This window comes from Typopeltis vanoorti, chromosome 15, assembly GCF_054136105.1.
Source record: "Typopeltis vanoorti isolate ZY-2024b chromosome 15, IOZ_Tvanoo_1.0, whole genome shotgun sequence".
NCBI classification, from domain to species: domain Eukaryota; kingdom Metazoa; phylum Arthropoda; class Arachnida; order Uropygi; family Thelyphonidae; genus Typopeltis; species Typopeltis vanoorti.
In genome coordinates, this window is record NC_143563.1 from 74,814,949 (window position 1) to 74,832,686 (window position 17,738).

Below are 17,738 nucleotides of genomic sequence, written 5' to 3' on the forward strand. Positions count from 1 at the left end.
AACCTAGACACAGCTACGCTGACTTGGGAGCATCATATTCATGCAATTTAACCAGTCAAAAACATGCGACTCATTATATTGCATGATGCCCTTTGCCCATGGGGGTATTTGTTGACTTCTTTCCAAGCAGTGTATATATATGTGCACTGCATCAGACTTCTAGCCAGCCTGGTTGGCTGAGCGGTTAGCATATCTGCTATCCAGCCAAAAGGCTGCGGGTTCAAATCCCACCGTGGGCATGGATGTTTGTGATTGTCTGTGGAAATACTAGTGGTGGCGGGCAGTAGATGGCATTGGTGTAGTTGTGGTTAGTTGTAGTTGGTGGACTGAATGGCGGAGACAGAGAGATGTAGAGCAAGTGTCCTCCCTCGATGAGTCTTTGGACTGCCTGGAGATGGCAAAAAAATAATAATAATAATAATAATAATAAATAATATGTTAATGATCTTTAATGTATATAATATCTCTAATCAGTGCTATAATTATAAAAAAATTAATTCTCTATGGTTTTTTATTCCCCAAAAGAAATAAAAGGGCAGGCAGCTCTCTCTGGTGCTAACTTTGTGAGGCAAAAAACTCACTGGCAGCCATGAAACTAACGTAGTGCGAGTTTGTAAATCTTTATGGATAGAAATCAACATATGAACGAGTGCGTGAACACTCATGCACACAGAGAGAGATTAACCACCTTAGTGGCATAACTAGTAAACATGTCAATAAACCAGATGCCAAGAAATTTCATGCATGAAGTATCTTCTCGACTGGGCTACTTGTACATAGAGGCTAATGACTTCGCATCAGTTGCCTAGTACTCCATAATGCAAAGCACACATCCTTTCTCGTGTGTATAAAGCTATGCATTATGGGAAAGGCCACTACCCAAAGCAGTTGTGACCTTTATCGAGGTCTCATCAGTGGGAGCCAGACCCAGAAGTTGATACCAAAGTTGGAGTACTGCAGAAATCACATATTTCCAATATACAAGTAGTGAACGGTGTATCACCTTATAATTAAATTTACTCTGGATCAAAGATGGATGTTGAAAGTTTTTTTCTCTTTATAGCATAACCAAGTGAAAAAAAACTTCCAAAATATAATACGCACATCATATCTTAGCATTTCTAAGACAAATTAAATTTTCTTTTGAAGTGCAATATTCTTATTCTTAAACTAAGATGGATGTGAAGTGTAAGCCATCAGCCACTTTCATCATGCAATATTCCAACATGCTTAGGAAAACACTTAGCTGGATTAACTTGCATTTAAAGTTTGGAAGTGATACGGCTCAAAAGGATGAGTGAGTGATTTGTAAGCAAGAAATATACTGTATTTGCTAAAACAGTATAGTAGTTCCAAATGCAAAGAGATAAAATTTAAATAAATACAATTAATTTTTATCATTCTTTGTCATTTTATCATATATTTAAATTTTGTCATTAATGGCAACAGAAAATGAAGATGAAGAACTTCCATACTGCAATATATGATTTATTTTTTATTTATTATCAGCAAAATACCTAAATATGGTAAGTGGTAGTAAAAAAGGAGGTTTGCAAAATCATTTACTATGCAAATGTGCTCAAGGATATAGTTTATAACAATGATTTCATGAAGCAAATTTATTTGCACAGAATCGCTCACCATTTAACCTAAATTAAGTTTTTACATTGTTTTGTTTATTCATTTAACACAATGCTGTTTTGGTTTTTGTATGAATTATTTATAGAAAAGAAAAATCCTGCAACTCATCATGAACTTTATATAAAACAATAAAAAAAATATACAACTAATCAGTTATATACCTGTTATACTGCAACCTATTAGCCTACATAATTATGAAACAAATAGCTAAGTATCCATTAATCTCATTGTATAACCTAAGTGCAAGTAACACTTTTTTTTTCCTCTTGATATTAGCTTTGTTTCAAGTTTTGAGATAAACATTTTCAGTATTTTTCGCAGGTATAGTATTTTTTGGAAGGACAGTAGGTTAGGTGAGATGGGTTTGGTTCTAATAGTATTGTATGACTTGAATCCAGTTACTGCTGAGACCTATGACTGCAATACTAATAACAGTGAGTTTTGAAGCCTTATAGTGAGGTGGAGCCTAACAAGATCAAACATATAGTGAGTGTTGTTACAGACCTAGTAGATCAGTTGCCAGTGAAAAAGAAATGCATTATCAAATTAAGGTGATGGGTGCAAAGAGAGTAATCCTAATGTGAAACTAATTATCCTAACATTGATTGGGTAGCAGTCAAATCTCGTGAGATGAAAATGATTTTATTGAGATCTTGTGAAACAACTTCCTCAAGAAGCATGTGAGAAAAGGAACTCAAGGTCAAGGAGTGTTAGATCTGATTATAGTGTCAGTGGGTGGGGGGATTTCAGTTAAAGACAGCTATTCTGCCTCTGGTTGGTGACAGCGATCATGTGGTGCTTGCTTGGAAAGTGACTAAGTTTATGAATGTTCCATTCAGAAAAGGTTACACACTGAAATACAAAGCAGGAAATTACAGCCACCTGAGGAGTATGCTGGTTCTGTGCCATGGTATCAGTTGTTGGATGGGAAGGATATCGAATGTGTTCCTATCAGAATGTGTTCCTAGAGCTTGAAGAATAAATAGGGTAGGAGTGAAAGGGATGTGTAATCTAATTAAGCAAGAGATTCGTAAGAAAAAGATGTGGACAGAATAATGTTTACATAAAGATGATGTCAGTTATTTAAATTATAAGTAGGCCACAAGAGTCGCAACTGTTGCATGGAAAGTGAAGTATGAAAAGAGACTTACTCTGTAAGCTTAAGACAACCCAAAAGAATTCTATCATTATGCTCCAGGTAAAAGAAAGAATGAATATATAAGAATAAATGTACCAAATGCACAAGGTATGTGGGCAACAGATGCAAAAGAGACTGTTCAACTAATGAGCTCATTGCTACCTCTTCAATGGATGAAGAAATTCAGTATGTGTGGTGGTATTAGAGCTATTGCACAAACTGAATAACAATTCAGCAATAAGGACTAATGGAATATCACATGGATGCTAAAAGAGCTATTGCACAAACTGAATAACAATTCAGCAATAAGGACTAATGGAATATCACATGGATGCTAAAAGAGTGTTCAGCTGAACCGGCTATTCCATTGACCAGACTACATAATTTGAGTCTCAGAACAGAGAAGATTCCACAGGAGTGGGAAAGAATGTATGGTAATCCCATAACATAAGGGAGGTGCAAAGACCTATGTATCCAACTATCAAGCTATGTATCTCTGGGTGAAGATTTTTGGAAAAGATGGTTAGGGCTTGCATTCAGAAGGAGGTTGATAGAGAATCTCTACTTTGCAATGAACAGCATGGGTTTACTAAGGGGAAGGTCATATTTGAGCAACTTGCTCACATTCTATAATAATTTTACTGTTGAGTTAGACAAGGGAATTGATACACCATGATATGTTTAGATTTTGCTAAGGCTTTTGGCAGAATACAGCATAAAAGACTCTTGTATAAACTGGTGAATGTAGGACTGTATTATAAAATATTGACATGGAAAACATGGCTGACTGACAGATATCAAAAAGTGATATATGGGGGATATGAGTCTGCAAGATCTAAGGTAACCAGTGGTGTACTACAGGGATCAGTGTTTGATCCATTGTTATTCAATCTGTACATTAATGACACTGGGAAGGATTTGATAGGCAACATACAATTCTATGCTAATGGTGCAAAAATAGGCAGGATAATTGAGAATGCAATTGATATGCAGTTCTTGCAGAATGATTTATATAGGCTAGAACTGCGAGGATGTGAAAATTGCTGTCAGTTTAATGTTAGTAAATGTAAAATCTTGCACTTTGGTGTGATTATGCTAGAAAAACTGATCAGGTTAGGATCTTGGAGTTTCAGTAGACAGGAAGTTGAAGTTCAAGAGCCACATAGCAAAGACTGCAAATACTGTATGGTGGGGAAAAAAAAAAAAACTGAATAACTACAACAATATATCATATGGAGTAAATGGGTTTATTAACAAAAAAATATATGTTTACACATGATGATATGTACATTCATAACTATTGGTGGAATCATCTTGGTCAAATAAAGCATTAACAATGCTAAATTACGTGCTCGAAATAGGCACCTCGTCTTTCAAGTGTGAAGGTTCTCTGTCAACTTGAAGAACAAGTGTTAGGACATCTGCTGGACATATCATGTAATTTTATGCCTTAGTTCATCAAGGTTTAAAGATGGGTCCTGGTGGAATATCCACTCCTTCAACATACCCCAAATGAAGCATCAAGTGATATGAGAATGTGAAGAGTATGGGATTCTGTGAACCTCGAAATGAGCCTCCAAAGGAGGTGTTCTCATAAATAGGCTCTGGAACCATGTGATGTGTGACAGGTTGCTCCATCCTGTTGGAATACCTGTGCACAAAACGGAATGTTTTTTTGTATGACACATCCTATGCAAATCCTGGTGAATGGAACCAACACTTTACTGATGCAGCATTCGCTATTCAAGGTTATGGTTACACCACTTTCTTCAATAAAGTAGAGATCAATTATGCCATAGCTGGAAACTGCACACCATGCAGTGACCCTTCTCACTGTGAAGAGGTTTCTCTTGTACAAATTCAGGTTTCGAGAAACCAAGAAACCTGTAGATTCATCTGTTTATGTGACCACTTCGATGGAAATGCACTTTGTCTGAGAACCAGACATTATGGAGGAAGGATGGATCTTCATAGACAATGGCAGCACACATGCACAGTATTCCTGCCGTGCAGCATAATCCATTGCTGTTAAACACTAACCCACCTAAATAACATATGAAAAGGTGCCCAGCTCCATAAGGATTCTCTGTAGTGACCGCCTCGGTATCCCAAGTTTTGCTGGTGTTTGGAGTTGACTGCATTTTGGAGACTGTAACACTTGCTCCAGCACAAGCCTGTGATTCTCACTGGTGTTAACAGTTCACGGTCTCCTCAAATGCCCTTTGCATTGCAGCAGGACACTCCCAGTATGTTGGAGCCTCTCGATTAAGGCAATGGTAATTGTATTGCTTGAGGAATGCTTAAAGAAGCAATTGTGGAATAAATTCATGTTGTAAGCTTAAACCATTTGCTCTGCCAACTCCTTATGAATGAAAATAATGCTCAACAATAAACGTCTTTTCATCCAATGCCAACACCGTTGCTATGGCTAAATGTAATGGCATAGACTCTACATGTGCTCTTCTATTAATGTGCATGCAGCCGAACAGGATACCTCGTAGCGCGTGTACTGAAGGGGGGGGGGGGGATGTTGAAGTTCAGTACTGATTTTTTTTTTTTTTTTTTTTTGCACCATACTGTACCACTCAGAAGATAATTGCAATGCTGAAATGAACCTTGACATGCAAAGATAAGGAAGTTACTTTGCTTGTTTACAAGGTCTTGATAAGACCACTTGGACTACTACTACATGCAGGTCAGATCTCCTGGTTTCCATGGTGATTCTGATACATTGGAGAGAGTGGAAAGGAGAGAGTTAAAATGATATCAGGATTGTGGAATACTGATTATGAAGACTGGTTGAGAATTTATAGAGTGACACCAGCAAACAATAGAAAGAGAGTAATATGATTGAGTCTTACATTTTTCTAATAAAAATAGATGGAATTTTAATTTTATGGAAGGTAGGAAAAGGATGAGAAGGCATCCTTGGAAGTTGAGAATGAATGCCATTAAGAAGAGGGTGATAGCTAGATTTTTCTCTCATGTATTTATGAATTCAAAAACAAGTATGACAGCTGGTGTGGTAATGTGTGTGTGGCCACCCTCAATGAGCTCCCGACTCCTTGGAAATCTCCATCTTAATAACACCACATGTGAGAGGTTGTTTAACCTATAGTGCAATAATACGATAGATGGGCAGAAAACTGAGAAGAAAGAAAAAACTTGTTAGCATTGGATATGAAGAAATGCATAATACACTGTATTACACTCTTTAGGAACACATGAGGGAGATTGTATCTCACGTGTTTCAGAGGACAGTGGAAGGATTATTGATATTAATGCTAGTAATTCCATATGACCATGGAAATATTTGTAGAAAATGTGAATAGTAGAAAATGAACATCTGTATGAAAATGAGTAAATTGGCGAGAGAAAGATGTAGAAAGTTTTATTTTACCACTGGATTATAAAAGTATATTACAAATGACAAGAAATTATATTCTCAATTTAATCCTTTATCCAATCATATGCAAACCAAAGTTTGCACATGACATACCTTCACAACTAGTTTACTCATACAGGGTGTTTCAAATTAAAGTATCCTATTCAGAGCAATCTGTAGTGTTCTGTAGGGATCTGTTTTGGAGGCATTGTTGTTCAATTTGTATATTAATTATATTGGGATGGGTTTAACTGGAGAATGCAACTGTTTGCAACTAATGCAAAATTGGGGAGAACACAAAGCCAATGAAATGTGGCCTTACAGGAGGACTTAAATAGATTATATGAAGGAATATGTAAGTGGAATTATCAATTCAACATTGCAAAGCAAGGTTCTGAAATTTGGTAAGCAACAATTGGATGCAAAGTATACACTTAATAGGGAAATTTTGATGAAGGTAGAGGATATGAGAGAGATCTGGGAGTGGTGATGGACAAGGACCTGAATTTCAGTGGTAACACTGCAAAGATTGTGAAGTCAATGAATTATTTGCTGTTGTATTATGGCAAATGATGCAGACAACCTTGACATGAAGAAACAGATGTTATGGTTCCACTGCATAAGGCACTGATCAAGCTTCATGGATTATTGTGCACAAATTTTCATGATGATGAGGATATGTTAGAAAGGAGATCCAGAGAATGCAATACATGAAAGTGTGGTGAATGTAAACACACTAGGTTTGATGAGCTTTGTGTGATAGTGTGTACCTCCCATGATGAATTTTTGACTCCATGGATGTCTAATGTTAATAATTAGTAAAAACAGCACAAAAGAAAGTATGTTTAAGTGACATCAGATATTCACACATTTTTTCCTCTTTGTACTATGTTTGACATAAAGATTTCTGAGCATTCTTATTAATGAAGGTGTCTATGCTGCTTGTTGTATGTGGCATCATTTTCTATATACATTTTCATAATGTGTTTGCATGCTTCATCAACCTTGAAACTTTTGCATTCCTTTCTTTAATGGAAACAATGTTTGGCTGGACATGTATTTTATCTAAGTTCTACACCTGTCTGATATAGTTTTGGACATTAAATATGCTAACGAAATTTCTGCAACCACTCCTTTTAATTTTACATTGCAGAAGCCATAGAAGCTTTTGCATTTCTGAAACCACACCAGTATTAAATGTTTTGTTTTAGTTAGAGGATCATCAATTTTAAAGACTGATATAGCTTTCAATTTTTTTTTTCTTATGAATTACTTGAGCTGAAACAGGAATGCTTTATTTTGTCACAATCCAAGAAGCTAGGATCCATTTTTTCCATGACTGCTAGTTGAATAACAGAAGCTCAAGATGCTTTTATATATGGTATACTTTAATTCATATCGGTAAGGTTCACTGAACTAAAAAAAAAAATCTGAACATAAGCAGCATAAAAACAACACTAAAGCTGAAGTTAAAATAACACTGAAAGGTTTTCAAACATCACTTCTGTATATACAGAAGTTTGTGTATGAGCCAGATAAAATAGAATTTCTAAAAAATTTTGTATGTCAAACAAGTAACTTGAGGTACTTACTGTATAAAGAAACCTTATATGATATCAGTTAAGTGCAAGAAGTTGCAATTACAGAAACATAATAAAAATGAATAAGCAAATATGAAATGAAGATATTACATTTGCTCTTTTTTAATCTGGTATTCCCCCCATATATATATATATATATATATATATATATATATATATATATAACACAAAGTTTTAAATTCTTTGCATTTCAGAGATACTAAAGACTGGATAGGCATATTAGTAAAGTTTAAAAACTATAAACTGCTTCTGTAATCAAATCTAGCTACTTCTTAAAAAAAAATTATCTTCTTACTCCTATCTAATTAAGCTATTGTCCACCTCACCTCTCATAATTTGCATATCAACATGCTACACAGTATCTGTACAATCTTTAGCATATTGCAGACATACCATTATGTATGCATTTCTGTCACCTATCACAAAACGTTAACTGCAGAAACAAAACTTTTTTTTTTAATAAACCTAAGCACCTGCATTGAAAATCTCAACTATTTATTCACTTTTCTTTTCTAATTATCCCTACAAATACCTTCAGAAATTTTGGAAATACTGTCAAGCAATATCAGCAGCATTGTATCTTCTTTCTGGGACCTTTCCTCAACTCATTAACCACTGAAACGGCCACAAGGATAAAATATATTGAAAATATAAGCTTCGTATCCATGTTATTACAATAGTATTAACTATTGTAATAACTAACCTAATCAAATTCCAATTGAAGGGAATAGAATACCACTCACATGATTTGAGCAAATACTGAGGTATTCTCTCAATATTACATAAATCAGCATCATGTAAATCAGAATATATCTAAGTACAACCCTACAAATATTATAGTATAAAATGACTTTATATTCTCAGAAAAGAAAATCTGCTCTAAAGGACATGATTTGTAAAAGATAGTGACTGGATTTCAAGATACAAAAAAAATTAACATTTATGTATCATATGCACTGCAGAAAAAAAAACTTTTTTTTTTTTTTAATCTTTTTTAAACTTTTTTTTCTTATATTGCTGGAATAAATATTTCAAGGTAACTTTTTTTTTAATTATGCATGTGTAAAAACATAAGCAGTGGTTTAAAAAAAATATTTCAACTCATAAATGTCATTTCTATAATTTTGTCATAACATTCATATCCTAGAGGACTGCCTTCTTGGTCTTACTAGGGTCTTACTTGGTCTTAATTCATATTATCCATAAATATGAATATATTTAATAACAGGGAGTACTTCCATGACATCTGCAACTTCTGTGTTAATGTATTCACATAAGTTATTTTTTACATTCCCTGTTATCAGTGAACAACTTTTACATATGTAGAGAATGAGAGAACAAGTGTGCAAGACAAACAGGGAAATGGGACAGACTCAGGGTGGACAGGAGAACATAGTGTGAGAAAGGTTGACGCTCAAAGAGAATGTGAATGTGTGTAGAGACAAGAAATGGATTGCCTGGGATGTAAGGAAAACAGGTGAATTTGAAGAAGGTTCTGGGATGAGTAATGAGAAAAAGAAATGGCTTGATCTTGTTGTAGATCCAGGAATGAGCTGTTATGTTTGTATACAAATGCTAGAGGTATCAGAAACAAGGGAACTGAAATGGTTGCTTTGATTAAGTTCAGTGACCAAAAATGTTTTCGAATAAATGAGGAAGGGTTTGAAGATACATCCTGAAAGGAACAGAAATCAAAGAGTATGATGAATTTTGTGAAGACAGAAAGGGTAAAAAGGAAGGTGGGGTGTTATTGATGATAGAAAAAGAGTTCTGTCCATACAAGTAGAGATGCAAAGGGGAAAATAGTGGCAGTCTTTGAGGCAGTATGGTATGAGACAGAGGTGAATAGAATGAAATACTTAGTCATATGTTGCTAGAGACCTGGTAATGTGGAGAGTAGTGACCATGAAATGTATAATCAAATTAGCCAAGCAAATAGGAAAAGGGTAATCAATCAGATTGACTTTAATTATGGCAATATACATTGGGATTATGAGTTAGCAACCAGAAGTAAAGAAAATCAGTTTCTAGAGTTTTTGAGGAATAACTACCCCAGGCAGTATGTATCAGAGGGCACATGAAGATTGAGGATCTTGGATTTGATCATCTCATTAGAGGATGTTATTATAAATGAGGTGTCAGATCTCCCTTCAACTGGTGAGAGTGACCATGAAATGATTACCTGGGTGGTTGCCAGCCAAGTGAACTTCTACAATCAAAGGGTATATGTGGAACTACAAGGCTGGTGATTATGAAAAGGCTCAGGAGACAGCTTGTAGCTGTAGCATGGAATGAGAAGTTAGGTAAAAAGGAGATTGCTTGGGTGATATTCAAGAACTATCTGGTAAAAACATGGTCTAAATGAATTCCAAGGGTTAGAAGGTTAAATAAGGTAGGTGTGAAATGGATGAATGAAGAGATTAAGCATACAATACAGAGAAAGAAAGCATTATGGAGGCAAAATAAGATGAGTGGTAATAATTCCATGAGGAATACAAAGAACAGGCAAGGAGGGTGGATCGTTTGTTAAGGGAGCAAAAGTTGATTATGAGCAGAAGTTAGCTAATGAAGCAAAAAAAAAAAAAATCCTAGGGAATTCTTTTGATACGTAGCCATCAAAAAAAAAGAAAAGAAAAAAAGAATGATTATGGTAGGATGACATTGAGGAAAAAAATGGAATAAGGACAACTGTTGCAGAGGATATAGTTGAGATATTTAATGAGCAGTTCATAAAGGTCTTTCATCCTTGTGAATGTGACATCATGGAGAGTGTGAGAGCAGTGGATGAGGAGGAAGAGGAGGAGGAGGAGAGACTGACTGAGTGAACAAGAATTATATGGGGAAATGAGCAAACTTGATGTTATTAAGGCTGTGGGAGTTGATATATTATCACATATATTGAAGGAATGTGTGAGTGAGTTGGCATATGCCTTGACATATTTGTTTAATATGAGTCTTACATTGGATCAAGTTCCAAATGAGTAGGAGGAAGGCAAGATTGTACTGCTTCATAAGGAAGATGACAGAATTCAAGCATAAAATTATAAGCCAATCTGTTTGTCAGGTGTAGTGGTTAAACTGTTGGAGAGGCTGGTGATAACGAGAATCCAGAACTCGGTTGACAACAGTGGTATTATCTTTGATGGATAGCACAGATTTGTTAAAGGGGGCAGGGTCACATTTTAGTAATCTACATACTTAATTATTACAATAAGGTGACAGCTGCATTGGATGAAGGAGGTAAATATACAGTAATATACAGGGTGTCCCATAAGTTCCTAAATATTTCAATAATTCGTAAAAATTAGAAAAGTGGGTATATTAAAGTGCAGTTTGCATGAAAGTGAATCACGAGGAGGATTTTTTTTGGCATGGAGAAAAAAATTACTTCAAATTTTCACTGACTGAAGGTGCTGTACCACATGCATCATTTGCAAATACATGCAAATGAGAGTTCTATAAAATGCAGAGTGTACTGCTAACAGATTATAATAAATGCGTGCAAATTCCCAGTCATTGAGGGTGAACAGAATTGTATTTGTGAAAAGAAAAATTTGTTGCTGTGATGCTTACTTTGATGGTGTGATGATTATGCACCATTAAGGATGCGGAATAGTGACATTTTCGCTATGCCTGTGATTCTTGCAGCTTCCCATGCACTGTTTACACCACTTGCTGATTGTGCCGCTAGAGCATTGTTGAGAACAGGAACCAAACCATGGAGAGTCAGTGGCAAGCCTTGAAGAAAACCCTAATTGATTCAGCCAGAGAGGCATGTGGTGAGGTTGTCTGCAAGGATAGAAAAATGAGAACATCCATGGTGGACACAGGAAGTTAAAGAGGCAGTGAAGGAAAAGAAGAAAGCATATCAAAAGTTCCTGGCAAATAAGTCAGCTTGTGCTCTTAGAGAATACAGAGACAAATGTAAGAAAGCGAAACACTGTGTAAAACTAGCTAAACAAAAGTAATGGGAAGACTTTGGCAAGAATATAGAAAATAAATATAAAGAAGGTGGTAAGATATTCTGGAGGTTGTTGAAGAAGCTTAGAAATGGAGGAAAGAGTGCTGTAAAAGGAGTTATAGATGGATTACATGAAAACAGGAGAAAAAGATATCCTTGAAGTATGGAGTAATTACTTCAAAAAATTGCTAAATGAAACAAGCAGTGATAGCACAGTGGTAAAAAACACTCAACAGGCATACAGTCAGGAATACATATCCATACTTGAAGTAGAAAAAAGCCATCAAAGGCTTGAAATGTGGAAAGGCAGCAGGAGTAGATGATATTTGACCAGAAATGCTGAAGTATGGTGGTATAAAAGTCTTACAGTGGCTGCACTGCATAGTTCAGAAAGTCTGGACAGAGGGACGAATTCCCGATGATTGGATTAGAGCTCTAATAGTACCCATATATAAAAAGGGAAATAAAACTGAATGTGAGAATTACAGAGGTATTTCCCTACTGAGTGTTCCTGGCAAGATCTATGCAACTATACTTGAGAAACGGTTGAGAAGAATTGTGGAAGAAAAGCTGGGTGAAGAACAAGCTGGATTCAGGCCAAATAGACGCTGTCAACATCAGATCTTCACTTTACAACAAACAGTGGAGAAAGCATGTGAATATAACAAAGATCTGTATTTAAGTTTTGTCAATCTGGAAAAGGCATATGACAAGGTGCCAAGAGCGAAGCTATTCAATATGCTACAATTATATGGTGTCAATGGGGCATTATATCAAGCAATACTTTCTTTATTTTAGTTGTAAGTCAGCAGTTAGAATTGAAGGAAGTACAGGAAGATGGTTTCATGTTAAATCTGGTGTGAGATAAGGATGTACATTATCTCCTCTGTTATTCATTATCTATATCAGCGCTTCCCACACTGTGGGCCGCAGCCCCCTTGGGAGCTATCGGTTTTGTTGAGGGGGCCGTGAAATAATGAAAACAAATTTAAAATGTTTTAAGACTAAGTAGATTTTATTTATTTTAAAAGAAATGTATTTAACTTTCATTATTTATTATTTCATTTTTGTTATTTTTTATATTTTAATTGAATAATTCACACATTGGTGCTGGTTCACAAGCTTGCAACCTGCATATTTTGGTGCTTAATGAATATTAGTAAATATTGCTTATTCATATGTTTCATTTCAAAGCAGTGGTTAATTGTATTTACTTCGAATGCTCTCCAGAGAAGCTCCAAATCTTCCTGTCCCTTTCATCAATATCAACAGTCCCTGATCATAATCAGGGACTGTTGATATAGACTTTATATACATATCAAAACTCGTTTTATATTATCACTGTCATCCGAGCTAGTTTTCTGTTACCAATAAAAGTTTTGCATATACTTCACACATGAAAAAAAGGTTAAACAAGTTCATGTGGGGAGATAGTAACTCGCTTGCAGTGGTAAACAACACGCCTTCCCTAACAGCCACTATACTGCAGAGGCAATAAAAACAAGTACTTTTATTATGCCAGTGAATAAGGTATGAGGAGTCTGTGTAATATATTTCTAAACAATTAGTGCAATTAGAGGCAACTGGATAAAAATAAACTAATTAATGAATCACATGTCCCCTCATACAGAAACTATGCTGTATAGACTGAAACAAAACCATATGTTGCATGGGCAAACACAGTATCTAACTAAAAACTATTGTTATTAATTAGATGTGTGCGAGTTCGATTTCCCAAGGCAGCAATAAAATTCAACCGAACGTGTTAAAATTCGTAAAAGTGTTAAAACTAAGTGATATATATATAATGAATGTTATGACAGTTTCACATATGGAATTCGGTTGAAGAGAGTTAACATTTCAACTCAATTGTCCGCTATGCTTTTATCTTTCGGTTGCACGATCTTTTGTTAATACTGCACCAATCATATGCATTTTAATAACCTGCCTTTGCTGTCTGTTTCGCGTTAGGCTTAATTACTGTAAAGGGAGAAAAGTCACAAAAGAGAAAAATGTTCCTAGTCCGGGGATTCCCTTATTCAGATAATATTCACTAATTTCATGTTATCAGTCTTTGGTGTACCAGTATCGGTAAATGGTGATATTATTTGATCTATTCTACGTTAAAAAATTTAACCCTGAGATGGATAAGTGGCTGATAAAAAAAAAAAAAAAAATCCTGCGAACAATCAGAAACAGACTCAAAAAAAAAAGGACAGTATTTCATATTTTACCAGAACAGCCCGCATCATCTTCAAAACCAAACGGTAAGAGGCAAAAAATGTAATATATGCATTTGATTTTTGCAATATTCGCTGTGTATGTTTTGTATTGAATATAAATACAATAAATATTATAATAATATATCTCTCTATTACGATTTTATTTCGAGGGGGACCATGAAATATTTTAATTTTTGCAAAGGGGCCCTGACATCCAGAAGTTTGGGAAGCACTGATCTATATGGATCACATTATGAAGGAAAGTGGTATTAAACATGATATCAGAATTGGAGATGTTAATGTCAGCTCTTTGCTTTATGCGGACGATGTTATACTGCTAAATAAATCCGCTACAAGTTTGCAAGATTCTCTGATTAAACTGAATAACTGTTGTAATAGATATGGTATGAAGGTCAGCAATAAAAAAGACAAAGACAATGAAAATAGGTAGAAATGTTGAAAATGTCAACTGCGTTGTGTACGGAGAACCTGTAAAACAAGTAAAACATTTCAGCTACTTAGGCATGGTTTTTAGTGAAGATGGTAAAATAAATATGAAAATAGACAACAGAATCAACGAAGCTGGTATAGTAGGAATTCAACTGAATAAATTTATATGGAATAAGAGAGAAATTAGTCAGAACACTAAATTAGCTGTATACAAGACCGTGTTCAAACCAGTTTTAACTTATGGATCTGAGAGCTGGGTCAGAAGTAAAACACTTGACCAAAGATTAGAGACCACAGATATGAGAGTCCTGAGAAAGATTATAGGCATAAACAGATGGCATCAATGGCAATATCATATTAAAAATGAGGATATTAGGAAAGAACTTGGCATTGTCAGCATGCAGGAATGCGTTAGCAGAGCTAATCTCAGGTGGTATGGTCACTTAAACAGAATGGGCAAGGAAAGATTAGCAAAACAATTGTTCTCTGCCAGGTTGGCAGGAAAACGACCCAGAGGAAGACCAAGATATAGGTGGATTGATATGGTATAAAGTGCCTTAGACGATAGAAATATAAGATCTGATAATGTTGGAGTCTTGACAAGTAACAGACTGATTTGGAGAAAATTGTAGATAGGAAGTTAGTAATGATGTAAATTTTTCATGTAGTACTATCATATCCTGTACACCCCTTGAGGGTACATGTCAGGAATTTGATGATGATGACAAAGTTGGGACAAACTATGAAGAGTAGAGTAAATGTTGTGGTCTTATAAGACTTGAATAGGCTGAGTGAATGAGCATGGAAGTGGAGATGCCAGTTCAATGTTGCAAAATGTAAAGTTTTAAAATTTGAAAAATGAAGATGTGATGCAGAATTTATTCTTGGTGGAGATATATTGTTGAAGGTTTAGATAAAGATCTAAAATTTAGAGGACATAATGAAATTGTGAGGACAACACAACCAATTCTGGTAACGATGCAGAAAATACTTATTTGTAGAAGGATATTCTGGTTCCATTATATAAGGCCTTGATAGGCCACATATGGAACACTGTGAACAGATTTGTTCACTTGGTTTTCAAAAAGATGAGGAGATACTTTAAACGGTTCAGAAGTGATTGACCAAAGTACTTTCTGATCTCTGGAATGTTGAAAATGAAGAAAGGGTGAGAAGATGTAATTTTCAGAGTCTAGTGGATGGGAGGAAGAGGGCTGATATGATAGAGATGTCGGTTGTTATAGAATTAACGTTGAAGAGGTTTTTCATAAAATGGTGGAGGAACACAAGGTCATCCCTGAAAGCAGTATAAGGAAGGTGTAAGCTGTGGAGTGAGAAGAAGGTATTTTTTTTTTTTGCATAGAGAATTGTGAATGATTGGAATGTATTGCCTGAGAGTGTGGTGTCTCCAGAGAATTTTAATATGTTTAAGTCCTAGTATGATGATCTTTGTATGACAAAGGGACTCCCCTCCCCCCCAGACGAGTCTGACTCCATGAGGTCTTAGAATGATGTAATAATAATATCTGGGCAATCAGAATGTTTGAAAAGGAATAACCCACTTTATAGAAATGCCAACACATAATAAATACATATGTATGGATGTCACTATTCTGTTAATGCACACCAAAGCAATCACTGAAACTTTAATGGTCCTACTAGATAAGAAATTTGTGACTTTTGATACAATTATAATATTTCAGATTCTTCTCACTGAGTGCATAAAATAAATCAAGGAAGTTGTCATAAATGTCATGTGCAAAAAACAAGTACATTCTAATTAATCTCTAACTCTTAATCCATGTAGGAGTCATGGATTAAGAATAATACTTAATCAATAACCCCACAAATTGCAAATTTAGATTGTTTTTCATTTATGGAGTGACATTCTGAATCTGCTATTGTGTCAGAAATTAGAGCTCATAGTAGAAAATACATGAAGAATTCTGCAGAGTTTGTGGGATAAGTGGTGAGAAACTATATTTTTTAAATACCCAATGAGCTGAGCAGAAGAGAAAAAAAAAGAACCAACAGAAGCACAAATGACCAATTGTGTGTGCAGGGGTTGGTTAATTAAAGGGTCATTGTTTTGAAGTTGGATAAACAGATTACTATATAAATAAAGTCATTTTCTTCAACAATTATGCTAAAAATTCATGTTTCTGTGGATACATGGGTTCAATGCATAGACTGCCTTGAAAAAGATCTAGTTTTTAAATTTCATCTATGATGGGGGAATTTTATTCGACATGGAATGCAAAGTTAACTAACCTAAGAAGAGGATATTAAGGTTTTTCTCCTGAAATCTCAGGCTTTTTTCTTCTCCCTCCCTTCACACAAACAGGTAAACTAGCCTTGTGAACCTGGGTAACACAGGGCCATACTTATGCACAGGCACATGAGGCTCTAGCTGGGGACCTTAAAATTAAGGCCAATTTATGGACACAAACAATAAGGGAACCCCAAAGCAGTCTAGCACCTCAGGCCCTGCCAGCCTCGGGAAAAGTGTAAGTATGGCCCCGGTGTAACATATGCAATGTAGCTGACAGATTTTTCTTATACTTTACTGTATGTGAACTCAGTACAATTTTGATACCTACCATCTTGAAACACCCTTTCCACATTCAGTCCATAAGTTGCACAAGTCTCATAATAAGAACACCTCTTCAAATCACTAGCTAGTTTTCTAGCTCTTGAATCATCAATTATCCTTGGATTATTTTCACTAATGGCATCTGCAAAAGTAACTATAATATTATGGTAAAGGCTGTTTTTCTCCATTCTGTAACTTAAAACAAATTAAAACTGTATATATTTCTATGGATTATATTAATTACAAAGAACATTAGAAGTATTAATCTCATATTAAATAACTTTTTTCTGATTTCTGCATTAATATAACTCAAAAAGAAATCTATACATATTTGTATGAAATGTATGACATGTAGCATCTTCATATCACAATCAGAAGAATGACAGAATAGTGCACCCTTTGACTGGAAAAGAACTCTGAGTTCAATTCTGATCATGATGGCAGCGAATCTTTATATGGGATTTTTTAATTGAAGGAAGTTGGCTGATCTCATTCAGAGGTAGCAGGATTTTTCTTCTTGAAAACTCAGGTTCTTCATCCTGCATACAGACAAAGATGCAAAATACTGTTAGTGATGGTGGGTGATAGATGGCATTTTGTGTTGGTGATGATAGTGGTGTCACTGTATAGTATACCCTCTCATGATGAATCCTAAGTGTCACATAATAGTAACAATAATAACATTCACTTCTTTGATTAAGATATCAGTAATCAACTGCTAACATGAAAAGAGATAAACTGAAAATA

General features: G+C 35.2%; 1 protein-coding gene across 3 annotated transcripts in view; it reads right to left on the bottom strand.

Moving 5' to 3' along the window:
* The window catches only part of LOC150098898 (centaurin-gamma-1A-like), a 273,420-nt gene that overhangs the window by 185,511 nt on the left and 70,171 nt on the right, over nt 1–17,738 (bottom strand). For 2 of the 3 annotated variants that reach the window (XM_090404607.1, XM_090404609.1), the window contains exon 6: nt 16,999–17,145. In XM_090404607.1, the coding sequence (XP_090260733.1) occupies nt 16,999–17,145 (147 nt within the window). The remainder of the gene's footprint in view (nt 1–16,998; nt 17,146–17,738) is intronic. The other variant, XM_090404608.1, reaches the window with a different exon arrangement.